We start from the raw sequence: 22728 nt of genomic DNA on the forward strand, positions 1-22728 counted from the left end.
GCCAGGCAGGCTCAGACACTTGAGTGGGCGGTGCTGCTTTAGTGGGTCTCTAACTGTGTTAATCTTTCTGTCTTGGCTGCATATAGGCTACTTGCAGTAGGCCTATAAAACAGATAAGGACTCCTTCTTAGTGTGTTGGTGTCTAGGATATAGGATTGGGGATCGTTCTATCATGATAGGACAATAAATATGTAAACTATATTTGGAATTTATTTTAAAATGTATATCGCATATCTAAAACTCTCTCTCTTTCACAACTCCTGCCCGCAGACACAAATTGGTTCTGGCTTTTGCAACCAATTTCCCTTTTCACTCATTTAACTCATCACACCAGAACCAACACAACTTCCAGCCCCAACACCAGCATCAACCCTGGACATAGTACCGACCAACCACAACTGTCACCTTCATCCAGCAACTGCCAGCTCAGACTCCACCCCTTCCCCTCCCCCAACACAAAGAAACATTGTGGACTGAGTGACTGATGGATGGATTCTCCTGATTCTTTTGTGTTTGATTGATTGCTGTTGTTTGATTGAATGACCATTTGGTTTGCCTAATTTGAATTGATGGTTCATTGTTTGAATGATTTATTATTTAGAATTTTCAATTAATGATGACTGAATTTGAACTTATTTGACCTTTTACCTGTAAAGATTTTTGGAAACCACAAACAACAATACATTACATGTCTCATAATGTCTTATTTTGATGCCTAGTTTTACCCTAATACAGGTGCCAGAAAAAGGCCTGCAAAGTAGGGTTGCATTCAGGTACCTAAGGCAGGAGACACACACACACACACACACACACACACACACACAGTTCACATCTAGTTAATTGTCATTACACCAGTTTGTTTGTCACATTATCCCCTTGTCCTGTTACATACAGTACAGTTCCCACTGCAACGAATACAGCTATGTTTTCTTAGGCACTGCTACATATAATCCTAGCTGTGAAGACATTTCTTCCAGTCACTTCAAAAGATTAGTTTAAGTCAAGTTACTGTACTGTACCTATGAAAACCTGGTTTTACAGTGCTTATATAAAAGTTCCAGTTACTGGTTTAAGTCAAACTTTTACACCCACTCAAGCAAACATAGAGGACAAAGGCGAATAAAGCATGTCTGTGTTGGAAGTAGTGAACTCGGCTAGGAGAACATACCCAAACCAAACCAAACTATGATTAACTCAACTACCTGCGGTTCAGCTCTCTGTCTAAACAGCTGAAAGCTGGCACAGCTTTATTTTCTTTAGCCTGGCCTCTGGCATCATGTCAGAGTCCTCATGCCAGACAGACAGACAGTCAGAGGACTGTTGTACAGTATGTTTCTGAGGGATTCCAATGTGAATATGTACTGTAACTGAAGAGCTGTACTGTCAGGGTTTGGGAGTAACGGAATACATGTAATCTGTTACATAAAACTGTAACTGTAATCCGTTACGTTACCAGCAAAAATATAGTAATTTGATTACAGATACTACTGAAAAACTAGATGAACACTTCTAGGATTTCTTATAAATTAAAAAAGGATGTTTGAGAAAATAATTTGGGGACACAATTCTGTTTTCTCAATGACATTCAAATCAGCATTGAAAACAGTTGCAAGTTTAAGTTTGTTCCACCTGAGCGATTCTAAACACAAGTCAGAGACCACTACGATGACACACCAAATGCGTTGGCTGGATCGTGGGAAACGAGCAGGAATAGGTTTTTGTAGGAAACAGTCCAAGCTGTCTTCCAACGGTGTGACTGTTATCGGCACCCAAATATTATACATCCAACTTGAGTAAACACTTGGAGGTAAGGACAACAGCAGTGGTGTAGTCTAAGGGCGATACGGATATCACTTAATATTAATAACTATATAGCGTATTTATGTGAACATGTTTTCTAATTTTCTCTTTATTGATGGGAAGGGCCCATGAGGAAGCATTTTGTTTAAAAAAGGTATAATCTTTGTAAATTATATCATAAATAGGATTGGTGGAGTTATGTCACACATGCAGCTAACAAAAATATATGGAAATGACTGCTCTACACAAAATTACAACCAACTAATTGCAGCATTAACATAAAAATGGAAGAGGCAAGTGGAAGAGGGGAAAAGTAAGGAACTAGTCTGTCGCCCTTGCATTAAAGACCAAAATTCATAAAGAAATTTGTGATCAATAAAAAAATATACCAGTTTCATTTAAAACTTCTTAGGGCTGCAATCCCGTTAACGGGATGATATGACAACAGCCAGTGAAAGTGCAGGGTCCCAAATTCAAAACAACAGAAATCTCATAATTAAAATTCCTCAAACATACATGTATCTTATACCGTTTTAAAGGTAATCTTGTTGTTAATCCCACCACAGTGTCCGATTTCAAATAGGCTTTACAGCGAAAGCACCACAAACGATTATGATAGGTCTCCACCAAGTCACAGAAAAACACAGCCATTTTTTCCAGCCAAAGTGAGGAGTCACAAAAAGCACAAATAGAGATAAAATTAATCACTAACCTTTGATGATCTTCATCAGATGACACTCATAGGACTTCATGTTACACAATACATGTATGTTTTGTTTGATAAAGTTCATATTTTTATTTAAAAAATCAGAGTTTACATTGGCACGTTATGCTCACTAGTTCCAAAAACATCCAGTGATTTTGCATAGCCACATCGATTCAACAGAAATACTCATCATAAATGTAGATGATACTACAAGTTATACACATGGAATTATAGATATATCTCTCTTTAATGCAACCGCTGTGTCAGATTTCAAAAAAACTTTACGGGAAAAGCAACCCATGCAATAATCTGGGATGGCGCTCAGAAAAATATTCAAATTAGCTGTCAACAGAAACCAGAAATCACATTATAAATATTCCCTTACCTTTGATGAGCTTCATCAGAATGCACTCCCAGGAATCGCAGTTCCACAATAAATGTTTGATTTGTTCGATAATGTCAGTTATTTATGTCCAAGTAGCTACTTTTGTTAGCGTTAGGTACACATATCCAAACGCTCGTGCATTACTTCGGACAAAAACTTCAAAAAGTTATATTACAGGTCGAAGAAACATTTCAAACTAAGTACAGAATCAATCATTAGGATGTTTTTATCATAAATCTTCAATAAAGTTCCAACCGGAGAATTCTAGAGAATTCTTGTGTCTAGAGGAGCAACAGAACGCAGGACGATATAATGTGGAATGCGCGTAACCAGGAAATGGCTCTCTGCCAGTAACCTGACTCATTCAGCTCTTATTCAGTCCCACAACACAGTAGAAGCCTCATTAAAGTTTCTAAAGATGGTTGACATCTAGTGGAAGCCCTAGGAAATAACACATATGGAATCATGTAGTAAACAATAAAGTGTTAAAAACCTGTTAGATCTACCCCCCCCTTTTTTGAAAATTCTGTTAAAAATCGCGCAACTTTTCAGCGTCCTGCTACTCATGCCAGGAATATAGTATATGCATATGATTAGTATGTGTGGATAGAAAACACTCTGAAGTTTATAAAACTGGTTAAATCACGGCTGTGACTATAACAGAGCGTGTGTTTCATTGAAAAACGCAAGAAAAACTGCTCTCTGAAAGCAAAAAATAATTTCCATAAGTCACTTCCACCAGTTGTTAAAGGAGAACAGAATTTAATGGAAATTTGCCTGCACTTCATACAAATTCCGCACGATGGCGCCATTGTACTAATTTTCAATCGAATTAATTGTTGGAAAATCCATCTGTCTGACCCCAAGTTTTCCAGTCTTCACCCGGATGCAGTTCAAGGAGAGATCAGATTGCATTGTTTTTGAAGTGAGGACCTATTGAAGAGACATCGCCCTGTAATCGTTTTGATAGATTATAAACGTTTACTAATACCTAAAGTTGGATTACAAAAGGATTTCGAAGTGTTTTGTGAAAGTTTATCGTCGACTTTTTTAATTTTAAAAAATTACGCAGCGTTTAAAAACGATGAATTTTTCTGAATGACACTACTTCTATACAAAGCTATTTTGGGTATATATGGACCGATTTAAACGAAAAAAAGACCCAATAGTGATGTTTATGGGGCATATAGGAGTGCCAAGAAAGAAGCTCGTCTAAGGTAATGAATGTTTTATATTTTATTTCTGCGTTTTGGGTAGCGCCGTCTATCGCAAAATCTGTTGTTTACGTGTCGAGCTGGCATTTTGGGGGGTGCATGCTATCAGATAATAGCTTCTGATGCTTTCGCCGAAAAGCATTTTAAAAATCTGACTTGCTGGCTAGGTTCACAACGAGTGTAGCTTTAATTTAATACCCTGCTTGTGAATTTTGATCAAGGTTTGAGTTTTAACGAGTACATTTAGCATTTAGCGTAGCGCATTTGCATTTCCAGGTGCCTACTTGGGACATGTGCGTCTCAAGTAGATTCAAGAAGTTTAAACAAATCAACATTTATTTTATATTTGAGATTCTTCAAAGTAGCCACCCTTTGCCTTGATGACAGCTTTGCACACTCTTGGCATTCTCTCAACCTGCTTCATGAGGTACTACCGAGAATACATTTCAATTAACAGGTGTGCCTTAAAAGTACATTTGTGGAATATCTTTCCTTCTTAATCAGTCTGAGCCAATCAGTTGTGACAAGGTAGGGGTGGTATACAGAAGATAGCAACCCTTTGGCTTGATGATTGCTTTGCACACTCTTGGCATTCTCTCAACCAGCTTCATGAGGAATGCTTTTCCAACAGTCTTGAAGGAGTTCCCTCATATGCTGAGCACTTGTTGGTTTGTTTTCCTTCATTCTACGGTCTAACTCATCCCAAACCATCTCAATAGGGGTGAGGTGTGGTGATTGAAGAGGCCAGGTTGTCTAATAAAGCACTCCATCTCTCTCCTTGGTCAATAAGCTTTTACACAGCCTGGAGGTGTGTTGGGTCATTGTCCTGTTGAAAAGCAAATGATAGTCCCACTAAGCGCAAACCAGATGGGATGGAGTGTCGTTGTAGAATGCTGAGGTAGCTATGCTGGTTAAGTGCGCCTTGAACACTAAATAAATCACAGACAGTGTCACCAGCAAAGCACCCTAACACCATCACACCTCCTCCTCTATGCTTCACGGTGGGAACCACACATGCGGAGATCATCCATTTACCTACTCTGCGTCTCAGAAAGACACGGCAGTTGGAACCAAAAATCTCAAATTTGGACTAATCAGACCAAAGGACAGATTTCCACCGATCTAATGTCCATTGCTCGTGTTTCTTGGCCCAAGAAAGTCTCTTCTTATTATTGGTGTCCTTTAGTGGTGGTTTATTTTCAGCAATTGGACCATGAAGGCCTACCAGATGAGCTCAATGGCTTTTATCCTCGCTTCGAGGCGAGCAACACTGAAGCATGCACGAGAGCACAAGATATTCTGGACGACTGGGTGCCCACGCTCTTCATAGCCAATTTGAGCAAGACTTTTAATCAGGTCAACATTTACAAAGCCGCGGGGCCAGACGAATTACCAGGACGTGTACTCAAATGGCAAGTGTCTTCACTGACATTTTCAACCTCTCTCTGATGGAGTCTGTAATTCCTACATGTTTCAAACAGACAACCATATTCCCTGTGCCCAAGAAAGTGAACGTAACCTGCCTAAATGATTACCACCCCGAAGCCCTCCATCGGTAGCAACCCTGTGTTATCAAGGTCACCCCCTCTCCTAGGGAGGGTGACATGTTCGATGCCAATATAACGCAGAGCCGAAATCGAGTGGCCTGCCTCCAAGAAGTGGGCCGCAACTAGATTAGTAAAGTTTTTACACCTAATGGTGCTACGATGCTCTGAGATACGTACTTTTAATTCGCGCATCGAACATGTCACCCTCCCTAGGAGAGGGGGTGACCTTGATAATTTATTGTTAAAACGAGAGGCTGCCTGGATCTTTAATTTAAAGACCCTTGCGCCCTTCGGTCTCAACGTAGACTTTGATCTGAAGTCATTCTTGTGATTATTGGGACTTTGCCATTGGTATTGTTTGTAAACTTGTATAGTCAAATTAATCTATGATCGTATGCTATCCATTTGTTTGTATGCTGTTCTTTGTATGACATTTTAATATTTGATTATTAACCAATGATATTAGGCCACTCCTGGCCATGATTACAGACACCTGTGTCTTTTGACACTATATAAACGAGTCATCCTGCAGTGTTTGTGATTATACCCTGATGAAGACAGCTTGGCTGTCGAAACGTTGGTATTACATTTTTGCATCTGAGCTCCTAGAGTGTGCGGCTCTCTTTTATTTTCAAGTTTCTACTCCGCTAGCCAGCACCTCGTCTTAATAGGTGTGCGTTTCTTTTTCTTCTAAATCCAGCCGCAGTGTCAGATTTCAAAAAGGCTTTACAGTGAAAACAGACCATGAGATTATCTGAGGACAGCGCCCAGCGTACCAACACATTAAGATCAGATTTCAACCAGGCAGGTGCTACACAAAAGTCAGAAATAACGATATCATTCATGCTTTACCTTTGAAGATCTTCTTCTGTTGGCACTCCAAAATGTCCCATAAACATCAGAAATGGTCTTTATGTTCGATAAATTGCTTCTTTATATCCCCAAAATGTCCATTAATTTGGCGCGTTTGATTCAGAAGAACACCGGTTCCAACTCGCCCAACATTTTTAAAAAGTATCTAATAAGTTACCTGTAAACTTGGTCCAAATGTATGTATCCTAAAACGTAAATAATCGATCAAATTTAAGACGGGAAATACTGTGCTCAATACCAGATGAAAACAATGTAAAGCACGTTCCAGGTCCCGCGCACCAAAACATTAGAGTGCACCTGGAGTGACACATGGAAATAACAGGGCTACTTCTTAATTTCTCAAAGGAAAAACATCAACCAATTTCTAAAGACTGTTGACATCTAGTGGAAGCCATTGGACCTGCAAGCAGATTTCTATTAAAAAAGGATTGCCATAGAAACCTAATGGAAAACAGATTGAGCTAAAAAAAAAAAATCACTGGATGGATTGTGCTCGGGGTTTTGCCTGCCAAATCAGTACTGTTATACTCACACAGTTTTAGAAACCTCAGGATGTTTTCTATCCAAATCTACTGATAATATGCATATCCTTGCTTCCGGGCCTGAGTGGTAGGCAGTTTACTTTGGGCACGCTATTTTCATCCGGACGTGAAAATTCGAGGTCGACCAATTATGATTTTTCAACGCCAATACCGATACCAATTATTGGAGGACCAAAAAAGCTGATATCGATTAATCTGCCATTTTTTAAATGTATTTGTAATAATGACAATTACAACCATACTGAATGAACACTTCTTTTAACTTAATATAATACATCAATAAAATAAATTTAGCCTCAAAAAAGTTATGAAACATGTTCAATTTGGTTTAAATAATGCAAAAACAAAGTGTTGGAGAAGAAAATAAAAGTGCAATTTGTTCCATGTAAGAAAGCTAACGTTTAAGTTCCTTGCTCATGTCATGTACTTCTAGAAGTAGTGGGTGGAGGAGTCAGGCGCAGAGAGCAGGGTAGTTGATATGTGGAATATTTATTCCCAAAACAACAGTGTCGGTCAACGCCACACACACGGGCGCAATAAGTCCCAGTCCAAAACAACAGGACCAAACGGTTCGAGAACAATATACTTCCACAGAAATCACACAAATCAAATAACAGAAAACAAGCCCGCACAAAAGCCGGCGTGCCTACTGGGTTTAAATAGCCCAAAACCAAAACCTAAACAAGAAACAGGTGCAACTAATCAGACAAAACTAAATGAAACAGAAAAGGGGATCGGTGGCAGCTAATAGGCCGGCGACGGCGACCGCCGAGGGCCGCCCGAACAGGAAGAGGCACCATCTTCGGCGGGATTCGTGACAGCTCAGAACATGAGAACATATGAAAGCTGGTGGTTCTTTTTAACATGAGTCTTCAATATTCCCAAGTAAGAAGTTTTAAGTTGTAGTTATTATAGGAATTATAGGACTATTTCTCTCTATACCATTTGTATTTCATTAACCTTTGACTATTGGATGTTCTTATAGGCACTTTAGTATTGCCAGTGTAACAGTATAGTATAGCCTCTCCTCGCTCCTACCTGGGCTCGAAACAGGAACACAATGACAACAGCCACCCTCGAAGCAGCGTTACCCATGCAGAGCAAGGGGAACAACCACTCCAAGTCTCAGAGCAAGTGACGTTTGAAACACCCAGCTAACTAATCTCTATTCTCGGGGGTTGATAGGCTTGAAGTCATAAACAGCTGCTGGCAAATGCACGAAAGTGCTGTTTGAAGGAATGCTATGAGCCTGCTGGTGCCTACCATCGCTCAGTCAGACTGCTCTATCAAATCATAGACCTAGTTATAACATGATAACACACAGAAATACGAGCCTTAGGTCATTAATATGGTCAAATCCGGAAACCATCATCTCGAAAACAAGACATTTATTCTTTCAGTGAAATACGGAACCTTGCCGTATTTTATCTAACGGGTGGCATCCATAAGTCTAAATATTCCTGTTACATTGCACAACCTTTAATGTTATGTCATAATTACGTAAATTTCTGGCAAATTAGGCGGCCCAAACTGTTGCATATACACTGACTCTGCATGCAATGAACGCAAGAGAAGTGACACAATTTCACCTGGTTAATATTGCCTGCTAACCTGGATTTCTTTTAGCTAAATATGCAGGTTTAAAAATAAATACTTCTGTGTATTGATTTTAAGAAAGGCATTGATGTTTATGGTTAGGTACACATTGGAGAAATGATACGCACCGCATCGATTATATGCAACGCAGGACACGCTAGATAAATTAGTAATATCATCAACCAATGTGAGGTTAACTAGTGATTATGATTGATTGATTGTTTTTTATGAGATAAGTTTAATGCTAGCTAGCAACTTACCTTGGCTTACTGCATTCGCGTAACAGGCAGTCTCCTCGTGGAGTGCAATGTAATCAGGTGGTTAGAGCCTTGGACTAGTTAACGGTAAGGTTGCAAGATTGAATCCCCCGAGCTGACAAGGTAAAAATCTGTCGTTCTGCCCCTGCCCACGAGGCAGTTAACCCACCGTTCCTAGGCTGTCATTGAAAGTAAGAATGTGTTCTTAACTGACTTGCCTAGTTAAATAAAGATTAAATAAAGGTGTAAAATAATAATAATAATAATAATAATAAATTGGCCAAATCGGTGTCCAAAAATACCGATTTCCAATTGTTATGAAAACTTGAAATCAGCCCTAATTAATCGGCCATTCCGATTAATCGGTCGACCTCTAGTGAAAATACTGCCCCCTAGCCCAAAGTGGTTTAAGAAAAACCCTTGAATGAGTGTCCAATCTTTTGACTGGTACTGTGTATAAATGCCCAAACTGTGCATGAACTGTAGCCAACTCGGCCATCTGGCTGCAGCCTGCACAGCCATCATCTGTAAGAGCTGTAAACACAACCTTCCCACTTTGGACTGCACCCTGTAACCGGTGCAGGAACGGCAGCCACTTCTTCAGAACCTGCCCCAGTTCCCACACAGGCAGGGTAAGAGCCAAAAAACCCAACCCCACTAACCCCCACCCCATCCACCAGACAACAACAATGAAGAAGCCAGAACAAGTCCCAGACCCAGAACTTTCCACATTCAACGCCCAACCCACCACCCAAAATGTCCCAGAAGCAGCACCCACCATCACCCAAGTCATCTCAGAAACCATGACCCTGACATTACCATCAGAACAGAAATAAACACTCCAGATGGCTGTTCACGGTTGCCTCCCCACTAGGGAATTCATCCATAGACGGCATAGGATGCAACCACAACTGTCGCCTCCATCCAGCAATTGCCAGCCCAGACCCCACCCCTCCCCCAACACACAGACTGACTGTGGATTGACTGAAAGATTGACTGACAGACTAATTATTCTGATTATTTTTTGATTGCTTTTATTTTATTTATTTTTTGATTGGATGACCATTTGGTTATTGTTTGAATTTTTTATTCTTTAGAAATTTTTTTTGACGATGGATTGAGTGATTGATTCTCATTTTAACTGATTGAATGTTTTACCTGTAAGAATTTAGGAAAAAAATGAATAAAATCACCTTCTAATATGCATTTTTAAGATGAATATTGAAATACCATAACTGTAACAGAGGGACAGAGCCTTTCCCTGTGATTCTATTGTGACAATCAGATGTTCAATTTGAAGTCATTGCTAGCTCATCAGGATGATGTTATTTGAATGAGAAGGATGGAAGCCCGCTCTGGTTAACATGGTCTCACCTGATTGGCTGGTGTTGGCGTGGGTTGTTGTTTGCCTTATCCTATTGGTGTGGAGGGAGGCGGAGCGGGACAGGGGGAGGGCGGGATGTCGGGTGGGGACAGGTATGAAGGTGGGGTCCAGGTCAAGGATCAACCGGTTGAGCTGCTCGATGGACTCATCCATGTCTGTTACTAACGAGGCAAGCTCCTCCTGCCCACAGGGTTCCCCTGAGGTTAAGGGTGTGTGTGTGGCATGTGGACTGTGTTGGACATGTGTGGTGTGTGTGGCATATGTGGTGTGTGTGGAATGTTTGTCGCTGTCCATCTGCACAGGCGACCTCTCAACCCCCACCCCACCCTCCACTCGTCTCTGCACCGCCTCTCTTCTGCTTGTCCCTGTATTGGGCATGTCTGGAACTGACAGGGTGTCTGGACCAATCAGAGGAGGTGTATCCACAGGGCTGTCCCACCCCTGGTCTGTTTGCTCCTCCCCCTCTGGGGCGTCGACTGCCTGCTGCTGCTGCACCCATGATTGGGTGGTGTAGGTGGAGGGGGTGGAGTATCCACCTCCACTCTGGACCAATTGCTGGGCTTCAGGCAGGCTCTCAGAGGACAATGAGCCAATGCTAGCCAAGCTATGCCTGTCCAAGGCAGGGCTAGCCTCAGGGATAAACTCGTCATCATCCAGGATGTCTGTCTCCCTCTCGCTGGGCAAGGCCTCCTCGTTGACAGGCTGCCCTGAGCCTTCCTTGTCCCAATCCATCTTCCCCTCTCCATTACTGGAGGCTGGGAGCTTTGTCATGTCTTCCAGAGGAGGCTGAGGCTTCTCCAGGCCAACCCCAGATAGAAGCCTCCTTTGCTGGGTACGTTCGTCCTCACTGGGCCCTCTCCCGGGGCTCACTGCAGTTATAACCCCTGTCCACTGGGAGGCAATAGAGAAGCCTGAATCACTACTGGCTGACAGGGCAAGGTCACTGGGGATAGGGCCGCTGGTTGCCTGGGGAAACATATCACCTCCTTTGTTCTACTCCTCTTCCTCACTCTGGCGTAGAGGCTGCCATTGGCAGGGCCAGGGCTATGAGGCAGAGCTGAGGAAGAGGCAGAGAAGATGTGTAAAACAGGCAGCGGTAACTCAGAGTACTTAGACACACAGACACAAAAAGTATGACACGCTTAACAACCTAGAACCCTCAACCTCTTTTAATCATCCTTCGACACACAAACAGAGGCCTGGTGCACTGGACACACACACACAGTGCCAAATGTAGGTCCAAAAGGCTTCTTAACAGCTTCTACCCCTAGGTCTTGCATTGACCCCACTTTTTTTGCGCTGGTCTTACTCGCTGTTCATTATCTATGCATAGCCACTTTACCCCTACCTACATGTACATGTTACCTGAATTACCTCAATTAACCTCTGTCTATAGACTCGGTACTTGTACCCCCTGTGTATAGCCTTGTTATTGTTATTACATTTCTATCTCAGTTGAACCTCCCCTCCCCTTTGGCCTCAGAACAGCCTCAATTCATCGGGGCATGGACTCTACAAGGTGTGGAAAAAGTTCCACAGGGATGCTGGCCCATGTTGACTCCAAATGCTTCCCACAGTTGTGTCAAGTTGGCTTGATGTCCTTTGGGTGGTGGACCATTCTTGATACACGCTGGAAACTGTTGAGCTTGAAAAACCCAGCAGTGGTGCAGTTCTTGACACAAACCGGTGTGCCTGGCACCTACTACCCCGTTGAAAGGCACTTACATCATTTGTCTTGCCCCTTCACCCTCTGAATGGCACTCATACACAATCCATGTCTCAATTGTCTCAAGGCTTAAAAATCCTTCTTTAACCTGTCTCCTCCCCTTCATCTACACTGATTTGAAGTGGATTTAGCAAGTGACGTCAATAAGGGATCATAGCTTTCACCTGGATTCACCTAGTCTGTCTGTATCATGGAAAGAGTGTCCTTAATGTTTTGTGCAGTCAGTGTAGTTTTAACAGAGAGGAACAGGCTAAGCAAGAGGGTTCACTCGCCAAAATCTGTCCATTATTAGCCCAATGTTTTTCTATGGGAATAATATGCAGACCTAAGTTTGTCACCTGCCTTCCCATCTTTGGGACAGAGACTCCCGTTGTTATGGCGGAGACATGAGCAGCTCATCATTATATCAGATCTTTGGCTTCAGCCTCTTGCAAATAGGAAAGGAAAGTGCATAGTGCACTGTTAGGATGCCCTAATGTAAATTGAAATTTCAGCAAAATTATATAATTACTCCTGTCTAAATAAAATAATTGAAAATACTTCACCAGGGAGCATGACTTAGCCACAGAGGATCATTAGATTTTTTTATATATATATAGCTGTGGAGTTTTTCAAAGTATACAATGGGTGGTTCTAATCCTGGATGCTGATTGGTTTAAACTGCATTTGAGCTGGTGTCTATTCCACAAGTTATCACCAAATCTATGACGTTCAAATGCCTAATTGCTCTGTTCCATCTGACTCCTCACACCATTGTCTCATCAGCTCAGCCAAGTAATTTATATACTAGATCTACACTGTAAAAAGCATTTAGACATTATCTCCCATTTCTTTTAGACTAGCATTTGGTTTTCCACAGCGGAGATTTGTAATAACCTTGCTGTCTCTCCGAGATTTGAAACATTGTTTCAGTAGTGAAATCCGATCTCCAGCTGTCCTGTGGTTAAAAAAAATGTGTTGAGAGTCGGGATTAGAGAGTCAGGCTGGCAGCTTTTCTCAGCCAGTCAAAATAATGAATCAGTATCATTTTTATGGATATATACAAAAAAATGTCAATAGTAAACATGAAATTGCAACTAGTTTGCTGTCATTATCAGCTTCAGTTTGAAGTGATTGTGTTAGCTGTGTAGTTGGCTATCTCTTCTGAACAGTGGCCTAGCGAGAGAGCAAATGTTATATGCCAGGCGAAATCGCACATCACTAGCTCATTGTTATGGATGTATGCCCAAAAAAATCACTAGAAAACATATTAAACAAATGCAAATGCGGCAACTTTGCTGTTATTCTGGCTGCACAGTTTGAAGTGACTGTGTTAGCCAAAGGTGGAAAGCTAGAGCTTCTTAGGAATAGGACCCTTTTTTCTCCATTTCCTGTCTGAATGATGTGCCCAAAGTAAACTGTTTGTAGCTCAGGCCCTGAAGCCAGGATATGCATATAATTGGTACCATTTGAAAGAAAACACTTTGAAGTTTGTAGAAATGTTAAAATAATGTAGGAATATAACACAATAGATATGGTTGGAGAAAATCCAAAGAAAATCCAACCGGACATTTTTTTATTTGAGAGACCATCCTCTTAGAAATGCAAGAGAAATGCCATATTGAAAATGAGCTCCCTGGATGCAATTCCTATGGCTTCCACAAGGTGTCAGCAGTCTATGTTCAAGGCTTCAGGCTTTTAACTTTAAAAAAAATAATAAGAAATCACAGTTTCAGTAAAAGGACACAGTCTTGGAAATTTGTGTTTGCTCGCGCCATGAAGACATTACTGCTAAAATAGGTTTCCTATTGAATATACTTCTTTCTGAAAGAAATGTTATAGTTTGATTGCATTTTAGGGTATCTGAGGAGTAAATAGAAACAAACTTTGACTTGTTGAAACAAAGTTTAGGGGTAGATTTTTGGATCCCTTTCTCTGCAAGTTGAACGAGTGGATTACTCAAATCGAATGCACCAACTAAACAGACCTTTTGGGATATAAAGATGGATTTTATCTAACAAAACTACACTACATGTTATAGCTGGGACCCTTTGGATGACAAATCAGAGGAAGATTTTCAAAAAGTAAGTGAATATTTAATTGTTAAATGTGAATGTATGAAACCTGTGCCGGTGGAAAAATATTTTGATGTGGGGCGCCGTCCTCAAACAATTGCATGGCATGTTTTCTCTGTGATAGCTGCTGTAAATCGGTCAGTGCAGTTATATTAACAGGAATGTACGCTTTCAGACAATATAAGACACTTATATGTACCTAAATGTTTAAAATCCATAATATTTATGATTATTTATTTGAATTGCTCGCCCTCCAGTTTCACCAGAAGTTGTCCCGTTAGCGGGACACCGATCCTTAAGACAAGCAAGCAAGGGATAAGAACATTCACAGCCATCATGGTAATGGAACATTTAGAATGAACGACTGTTCTTTTTGAATATCCATAGATTTAGAACAAAAAGACTTACAGTGCCCTGCGAAAGTATTCGGCCCTCTTGAACTTTGCGACCTTTTGCCACATTTCAGGCTTCAAACATAAATATATAAAACTGTATTTTTTTGTGAAGAATCAACAACAAGTGGGACACAATCATGAAGTGGAACGACATTTATTGGATATTTCAAACTTTTTTAACAAATCAAAAACTGAAAAATTGGGCATGCAAAATTATTCAGCCCCCTTAAGTTAATACTTTGTAGTGCCACCTTTTGCTGCGATTACAGCTGTAAGTCGCTTGGGGTATGTCTCTATCAGTTTTGCACATCGAGAGACTGAAATTTTTTCCCATTCCTCCTTGCAAAACAGCTCGAGCTCAGTGAGGTTGGATGGAGAGCATTTGTGAACAGCAGTTTTCAGTTCTTTCCACAGATTCTCGATTGGATTCAGGTCTGGACTTTGACTTGGCCATTCACACCTGGATATGTTTATTTTTGAACCATTCCATTGTAGATTTTGCTTTATGTTTTGGATCATTGTCTTGTTGGAAGACAAATCTCCGTCCCAGTCTCAGGTCTTTTGCAGACTCCATCAGGTTTTCTTCCAGAATGGTCCTGTATTTGGCTCCATCCATCTTCCCATCAATTTTAACCGTCTTCCCTGTCCCTGCTGAAGAAAAGCAGGCCCAAACCATGATGCTGCCACCACCATGTTTGACAGTGGGGATGGTGGGTTCAGGGTGATGAGCTGTGTTGCTTTTACGCCAAACATAACGTTTTGCATTGTTGCCAAAAAGTTCAATTTTGGTTTCATCTGACCAGAGCACCTTCTTCCACATGTTTGGTGTGTCTCCCAGGTGGCTTGTGGCAAACTTTAAACGACACTTTTTATGGATATCTTTAAGAAATGGCTTTCTTCTTGCCACTCTTCCATAAAGGCCAGATTTGTGCAATATACGACTGATTGTTGTCCTATGGACAGAGTCTCCCACCTCAGCTGTAGATCTCTGCAGTTCATCCAGAGTGATCATGGGCCTCTTGGCTGCATCTCTGATCAGTCTTCTCCTTGTATGAGCTGAAAGTTTAGAGGGACGGCCAGGTCTTGGTAGATTTGCAGTGGTCTGATACTCCTTCCATTTCAATATTATCGCTTGCACAGTGCTCCTTGGGATGTTGGATGCCCTCAGAGCATGCGCAGACCAGCTGGCCGGTGTGTTTACGGACATATTCAATCAATCCCTATACCAGTCTGCTGTTCCCACATGCTTCAAGAGGGCCACCATTGTTCCTGTTCCCAAGAAAGCTAAGGTAACTGAGCTAAATGACTACCGCCCCGTAGCACTCACATCCGTCATCATGAAGTGCTTTGAGAGACTAGTCAAGGACCATATCACCTCCACCCTACCTGACACCCTAGACCCACTCCAATTTGCTTACCGCCCAAATAGGTCCACAGACGATGCAATCTCAACCACACTGCACACTGCCCTAACCCATCTGGACAAGAGGAATACCTATGTGAGAATGCTGTTCATCGACTACAGCTCGGCATTCAACACCATAGTACCCTCCAAGCTCGTCATCAAGCTCGAGACCCTGGGTCTCGACCCCGCCCTGTGCAACTGGGTACTGGACTTCCTGACGGGCCGCCCCCAGGTGGTGAGGGTAGGCAACAACATCTCCTCCCCGCTGATCCTCAACACTGGGGCCCCACAAGGTTGCGTTCTGAGCCCTCTCCTGTACTCCCTGTTCACCCACGACTGCGTGGCCACGCACGCCTCCAACTCAATCATCAAGTTTGCGGACGACACAACAGTGGTAGGCTTGATTACCAACAACGATGAGACGGCCTACAGGGAGGAGGTGAGGGCCCTCGGAGTGTGGTGTCAGGAAAACAACCTCACACTTAACGTCAACAAAACTAAGGAGATGATTGTGGACTTCAGGAAACAGCAGAGGGAACACCCCCCTATCCACATCGATGGAACAGTAGTGGAGAGGGTAGCAAGTTTTAAGTTCCTCGGCATACACATCACAGACAAACTGAATTGGTCCACTCACACAGACAGCATCGTGAAGAAGGCGCAGCAGCGCCTCTTCAACCTCAGGAGGCTGAAGAAATTCGGCTTGTCACCAAAAGCACTCACAAACTTCTACAGATGCACAATCGAGAGCATCCTGGCGGGCTGTATCACCGCCTGGTATGGCAACTGCACCGCCCTCAACCGTAAGGCTCTCCAGAGGGTAGTGAGGTCTGCACAACGCATCACCGGGGGCAAACTACCTGCCCTCCAGGACACCTACACCACCCGATGTCACAGGAAGGCCATAAAGATCATCAAGGACATCAACCACCCGAGCCACTGCCTGTTCACCCCGCTATCATCCAGAAGGCGAGGTCAGTACAGGTGCATCAAAGCTGGGACCGAGAGACTGAAAAACAGCTTCTATCTCAAGGCCATCAGACTGTTAAACAGCCACCACTAACACTGAGTGGCTGCTGCCAACACACTGACACTGACTCAACTCCAGCCACTTTAATAATGGGAATTGATGGGAAATGATGTAAATATATCACTAGCCACTTTAAACAATGCTACCTTATATAAATGTTACTTACCCTACATTATTCATCTCATATGCATACGTATATACTGTACTCTATATCATCGACTGTATCCTTATGTAATACATGTATCACTAGCCACTTTATACTATACTATGCCACTTTGTTTACATACTCATCTCATTTGTACATACTGTACCCGATACCATCTACTGTATCTTGCCTATGCTGCTCTGTACCATCACTCATTCATATATCCTTATGTACATATTCTTTATCCCCTTACACTGTGTACAAGACAGTAGTTTTGGAATTGTTAGTTAGATTACTTGTTATTACTGCATTGTCGGAACTAGAAGCACAAGCATTTCGCTACACTCGCATTAACATCTGCTAACCATGTGTATGTGACAAATAAAATTTGATTTGATTTGATTTGATTTGATTTGTTTAAAGCTTGGGAAATATTTTTGTATCCAAATCCGGCTTTAAACTTCTTCACAACAGTATCTCGGACCTGCCTGGTGTGTTCCTTGTTCTTCATGATGCTCTCTGCGCTTTTGACGGACCTCTGAGACTATCACAGTGCAGGTGCATTTATACGGAGACTTGATTACACACAGGTGGATTGTATTTATCATCATTAGTCATTTAGGTCAACATTGGATCATTCAGAGATCCTCACTGAACTTCTGGAGAGAGTTTGCTGCACTGAAAGTAAAGGGGCTGAATAATTTTGCACGCCCAATTTTTCAGTTTTTGAAATGTTAAAAAAGTTTGAAATATCCAATAAATGTCGTTCCACTTCATGATTGTGTCCCACTTGTTGTTGATTCTTCACAAAAAAATACAGTTTTATATCTTTATGTTTGAAGCCTGAAATGTGGGAAAAGGTCGCAAAGTTCAAGGGGGCCGAATACTTTCGCAAGGCACTGTAACGACTAGGTCACAACTCCGGCAACCAAACCGATAGGACGAACGACCAGCGGGCTTGGGTAGCAACCCTAGATTTGTGTCAGGGCTATATCTCGTGGAAGGATGAAATAGTATGAGTTAATTCATAAAAATAATGTTTTTAATTAAAATATGTCAATAATTATTTGAATATGTTGGTAACCGTTGTATAAAAGTGATAATTCCTTCAAAGCCAGTGTTTTGAGGATATATTGGCACAGTTTGCCGGCCCTCAACTTTGTCTCGGCCCTAACATCACCTATGCAATATGTGCTCCAAACACCAACTTTTCGGACATCATCACTTAATCAAGTGTGTAGGCCTATAAAAGCCTGCAATTTGGGTTGTGGGACTAGCAATACTGCCCTACCAAGCATAAAGGTAGTAACTGCTCATAGAGTGGAACTGGGAGAAATTGCTTTTATTTACCCGCATTTTCTCCAAAACACAACATATATTTTTAAATGTTTTACATTTTATTTCACCTTTGTTTAATCAGGTAGGCTAGTAGAGAACAAGTTCTCATTTACAACTGTGACCTGGCCAAGAATAAAGCAAAGCAGTTTGACACATACAACAACACAGAGTTACACATGGAATACACAAACATACAGTCAATTATACAGTAACGAAAATACACATACAGTTTGTGCAAATGAGGTAAGATAAAGGAGCAATAAATACGGCATGGTGGCAAAGTAATGACAATATACCAATTAAACACTGAAGTGATTGACGAGCAGAAGATGAATGTGCAAGTAGAGATACTGCGGTGCAAAGGAACAAGATGAATAAATAAATACAGTATGGGGAAGAGGTAGTTGGATGGGCAATATTACAGATGGGCTATGTACAGGTGCAGTGATCTGAGAGCTGCTCTGATAGCTGGTGCTTAAAGCTAGTGAGGGAGAATCTATAAGTCTCCAGGTTCACTGATTTTTGAAGTTCGTTCCAGTTGTAGGCAGCAGAGAACTGGAAGGAAAGGCGGCCAAAGGAGAAATTGGCTTTGGGGGTGACTAGTGAGATACACCTGTTGGAGAGCGTGCTACTGGTGGGTGCTGCTATTGTAACCAGTGACCTGAGATAACGCGAGGCTTTACCTAGCAGAGACTTGTAGATGACCTGGAGCCAGTGGGTTTGGCGATGAGCATGAAGCGAGTGCCAGCCAACGAGAGTGTACAGGTCGCAATGGTGGGTAGTATATGGGGCTTTGGTGACAAAATGGATGGCACTGTGATAGACTGCATCCAATTTGCTGAGTAGAGTGTTGCAGGATATTTTGTAAATGACATCGCCAAAATCGAGGATCGGTAGGATGCACAGTTTTACGAGGGTATGTTTGGCAGCATGAGTGAATGATGCTTTGTTGTGAAATAGAAGGCCGATTCAAGATTTAATTTTTGGATTGGAGATGCTTATTGTGAGTCTGGAAGGAGAGTTTACAGTCTAACCAGGCACCTAGGTATTTGTAGTTGTCCACATAAGTCAGAACCATCCAGTGTTGATGCTTGATGGGCGGGCAGGTGCGGGCAGCAATCGGTTGAAGAGCATGCATTTAGTTTTACTTGCATTGAAGAGCAGTTGGAGGCTACGGAAGGAGAGTTGTATGGCATTGAAGCTCGTCTGGAGGTTAGTTAACACAGTTTCCAAAGAAGGGCCAGAGGTATACAGAATGGTGTCGTCTGCATAGAGGTGCATCAGAGAATCACCAGCAGCAAGAGCGACATCATTGATGTATACAGAGAAGAGAGTCGACCCGAGAATTTAACCCTGTGGCACCTAAATAGAGACTGCCAGAGGTCCAGACAACAGGCCCTCCGATTGACACACTGAACTCTATCAGAGCAGTAGTTGGCAGTCATTTGAGAAACCAAGGCTGTTTAGTCTGCCGATAAGAATCTGGTGATTGACAGAGTCAAAAGCCTTGGCCAGGTCGATGAATAAGACTGCACAGTAATGTCTCTTATCGATGGCGGTTATGATATCATTTAGGATCTTGGGCATGGCTGAGGTGCACCCATGACCAGCTCTGAAACCAGATTGCATAGTGGAGAAGGTACGATGGGATTCGAAATGGTCGGTAATCTGTTTGTTAACTTGCCTATCGAAGACCTCAGAAAGGCAGGGTAGGATAGATATAGGTCTGTAGCAGTTTGAGTCTAGAGTGTCTCCCCCTTTGAAGAAGGGGATGATCGCGGCAGTTTTCCAATCTTTGGGAATCTCAGACGATACGAAAGAGATGTTGAACAGGCTAGTAATAGGGGTTGCAACAATTTCGGCAGATCATTTTAGAAAGAGAGGGTCCAGATTGTATAGCCCGGCTGATTTGTAGGGGTCCAGATTTTGCAGCTCTTTCAGAACATCAGCTATCTGGATTTGGGTGGAGGAGAAATGGGGAGTCTTGGGTGAGTTACTGTGGGGAGTGCCGGGCAGTTGACCGGGGTAGGGGTAGGGATAGCCAGGTGGAAAGCATGGCCAGCTGTGGAAAAATGCTTATTGAAATTCTCAATTATAGTGGACTTATCGGTGGTGACAGTGTTTCCTAGCCTCAGTGCAGTGGGCAGCTGGGAGGAGGTGCTCTTGTTCTCCATGAACTTTGCAGTGTCCCATAATTTTTTTGAGTTTGTGCTACAGGATGCAAATTTCTGTTTGAAAAAGCTAGCCTTAGCTTTCCTAAATGCCTGTGTATATTGGTTCCTAACTTCCCGGGGGCTATTCGATGCTAACGGCCCGCCCCCTCAAGTTTCTTTTTTGTGAAGAAGAAGGATGGATGTCTGCGTCCGTGCATTGATCATAGAGGTCTCAATCAAATCACGGTGAGGTACAGTTACCCCGCTACCTCTTATCTGCACGGTAATTGAGTCAATGTACGGGGTACTCTTCTTCACTAAACTGGATCTCAGGTATGCGTACAATCTGGTGCGTATTTGAGAGGGAGACGAGTGGAAGGCGGCATTTAGTACCACCTCAAGGCATTATGAGTACCTCGTCATGCCGTTTTTGTTGATGAATGCTCCCTCAGTCTTCCAATCCTTCGTAGACAAGATTTTCAGGGACCTGCACGGGCAGGGTGTAGTGGTGTATATCGATGACATTCTGATATACTCCACTACACGCGCCGAGCATGTGTCCTTGGTGCGCAAGGTACTTGGAAGACTATTGGAGCATGACCTGTACGTCAAGGCTGAGAAATGCCTGTTCTTTCAACAGTCCGCCTCCTTCCTAGGGTATCACATTTCCACATCAGGGGTGGAGATGGAGAGTGACCGCTTTTCAGCCTTGTATAATTGTCCGACTCCCTACACAGTAAAGGAGGTGCGGCGATTTTTAGGGTTTGCCAATTACTACCGGATATTTATCCGGGGTTTTGGCCAGGTGGCTGCTCCCATTACCTCACTGCTGAAGGGGGGTCCTGACGTCTGCAGTGGTCGGTTGAGGCGGACAGGGCTTTTGGGCAGCTGAGAGCTCTGTTTACCTCGGCTCCGGTGGTGGCCCATCCGGATTCCTCTTTGGCATTCATAGTGGAGGTGGACACGTCAGAGGCTGGGATTGGAGCCGTGCTCTCTCAGCGCTCGGGCACGCCACCGAAGCTCCGCCCCTGTGCTTTCTTCTCGAAAAAGCTCAGCCCGGCAGAGTGGAACTATGATGTGGGGGACCGGGAGCTGTTACCTGTGGTTAAGGCTTTGAAGTCATGGAGACATTGGCTTAAGGGGGCTAAACACCCTTTCCTCATCTGGACTGACCACCGCAACCTGGAGTACATCCGGGCAGCTAGTAGACTGAATCCTCATCAGGCAAGGTGGGCCATGTTCTTTACCCGTTTTGTGTTTACCCAGTCCTACAGACCAGGTTCCCAGAATGTGAAGGCAGACGCACTGTTCCAACTGTATGACACAGAGGAGCGGCCCATGGATCAGACTCCTATCCTCCCGGCCTCCTGCTTGGTAGCGCCGGTCGTGTGGGAGCTGGACGCGGACATTGAGCGGGCGTTGGTTACTGAACCCGCTCCACTCCAGTGTCCCGTCAGACAACAACAAAGTCAAGGTATTGAAGTGGCCATCACAAAGCCCTGACCTCAAACCTATACAGAATTTGTGGGCAGAACTGAAAAAAAACGTGTCGAGTAAGGAGGCCTGCAATCCTGACTCATTTACACCAGCTCTGTCAGGAGGAATGGGCCAAAATTCACCCAACTTATTGTGGGAAGCTTGTGGATGGCTTCCCAAAACGTTTGACCCAGGTTAAACAATTTTAAGGCAATGCTACCAAATACTATTTGAGTGTATGTAAACTTCTGACCCACTGGGAATGTGTTGAAAGAAATAACAGCTGAAATAAATAATTCTCTCTTCTATTATTCTGACGTTTCACATTCTTAAAATAAAGTGGTGATCCTAGCTGACCTAAGACAGGACATTTTTACTAGGATTAAATATCAGGAATTGGGAAAAACTGAGTTTAAATGTATTTGTCTAAGGTGTATGTAAACTTCCGACTTCAACTGTATGAAAGTGCCCATCTGTCTGATTTTTTAACCACGTACACAACAAGTAAGCTGAGCTTCTCAGTTATTTTTTGTTTACCTCACACAAGTCAACAAAGTCTGTTTTTTAACATTGCTTGCGAACAATAGTTCCTCAGTACTTTAAAAAATCTATCCAACACTCCCAGCCTCGATAATCACCAACGCTTTGGTGTGGAAGAGCCAAATATCATGATCTGATGATCCCATATATCGAGTAGAAACA

At 42.7% G+C, this 22728-nt stretch overlaps 1 protein-coding gene across 3 annotated transcripts in view; it reads right to left on the reverse strand.

Annotated features, from left to right (window-relative positions):
• LOC110521773 (tensin-3) overlaps window positions 1-22728 on the reverse strand; it is a 68516-nt gene that overhangs the window by 41103 nt on the left and 4685 nt on the right. For all 3 annotated transcript variants that reach the window (XM_036968977.2, XM_036968974.2, XM_090231941.1), the window contains exon 2: window positions 10295-11361. In XM_036968977.2, the coding sequence (XP_036824872.2) occupies window positions 10295-11282 (988 nt within the window). In that variant the 5' untranslated portion in view covers window positions 11283-11361. The remainder of the gene's footprint in view (window positions 1-10294; window positions 11362-22728) is intronic.

This window comes from Oncorhynchus mykiss, chromosome 4 (genome assembly GCF_057628025.1).
Source record: "Oncorhynchus mykiss isolate SJ-2025 chromosome 4, ASM5762802v1, whole genome shotgun sequence".
Lineage (NCBI taxonomy): Eukaryota > Metazoa > Chordata > Actinopteri > Salmoniformes > Salmonidae > Oncorhynchus > Oncorhynchus mykiss.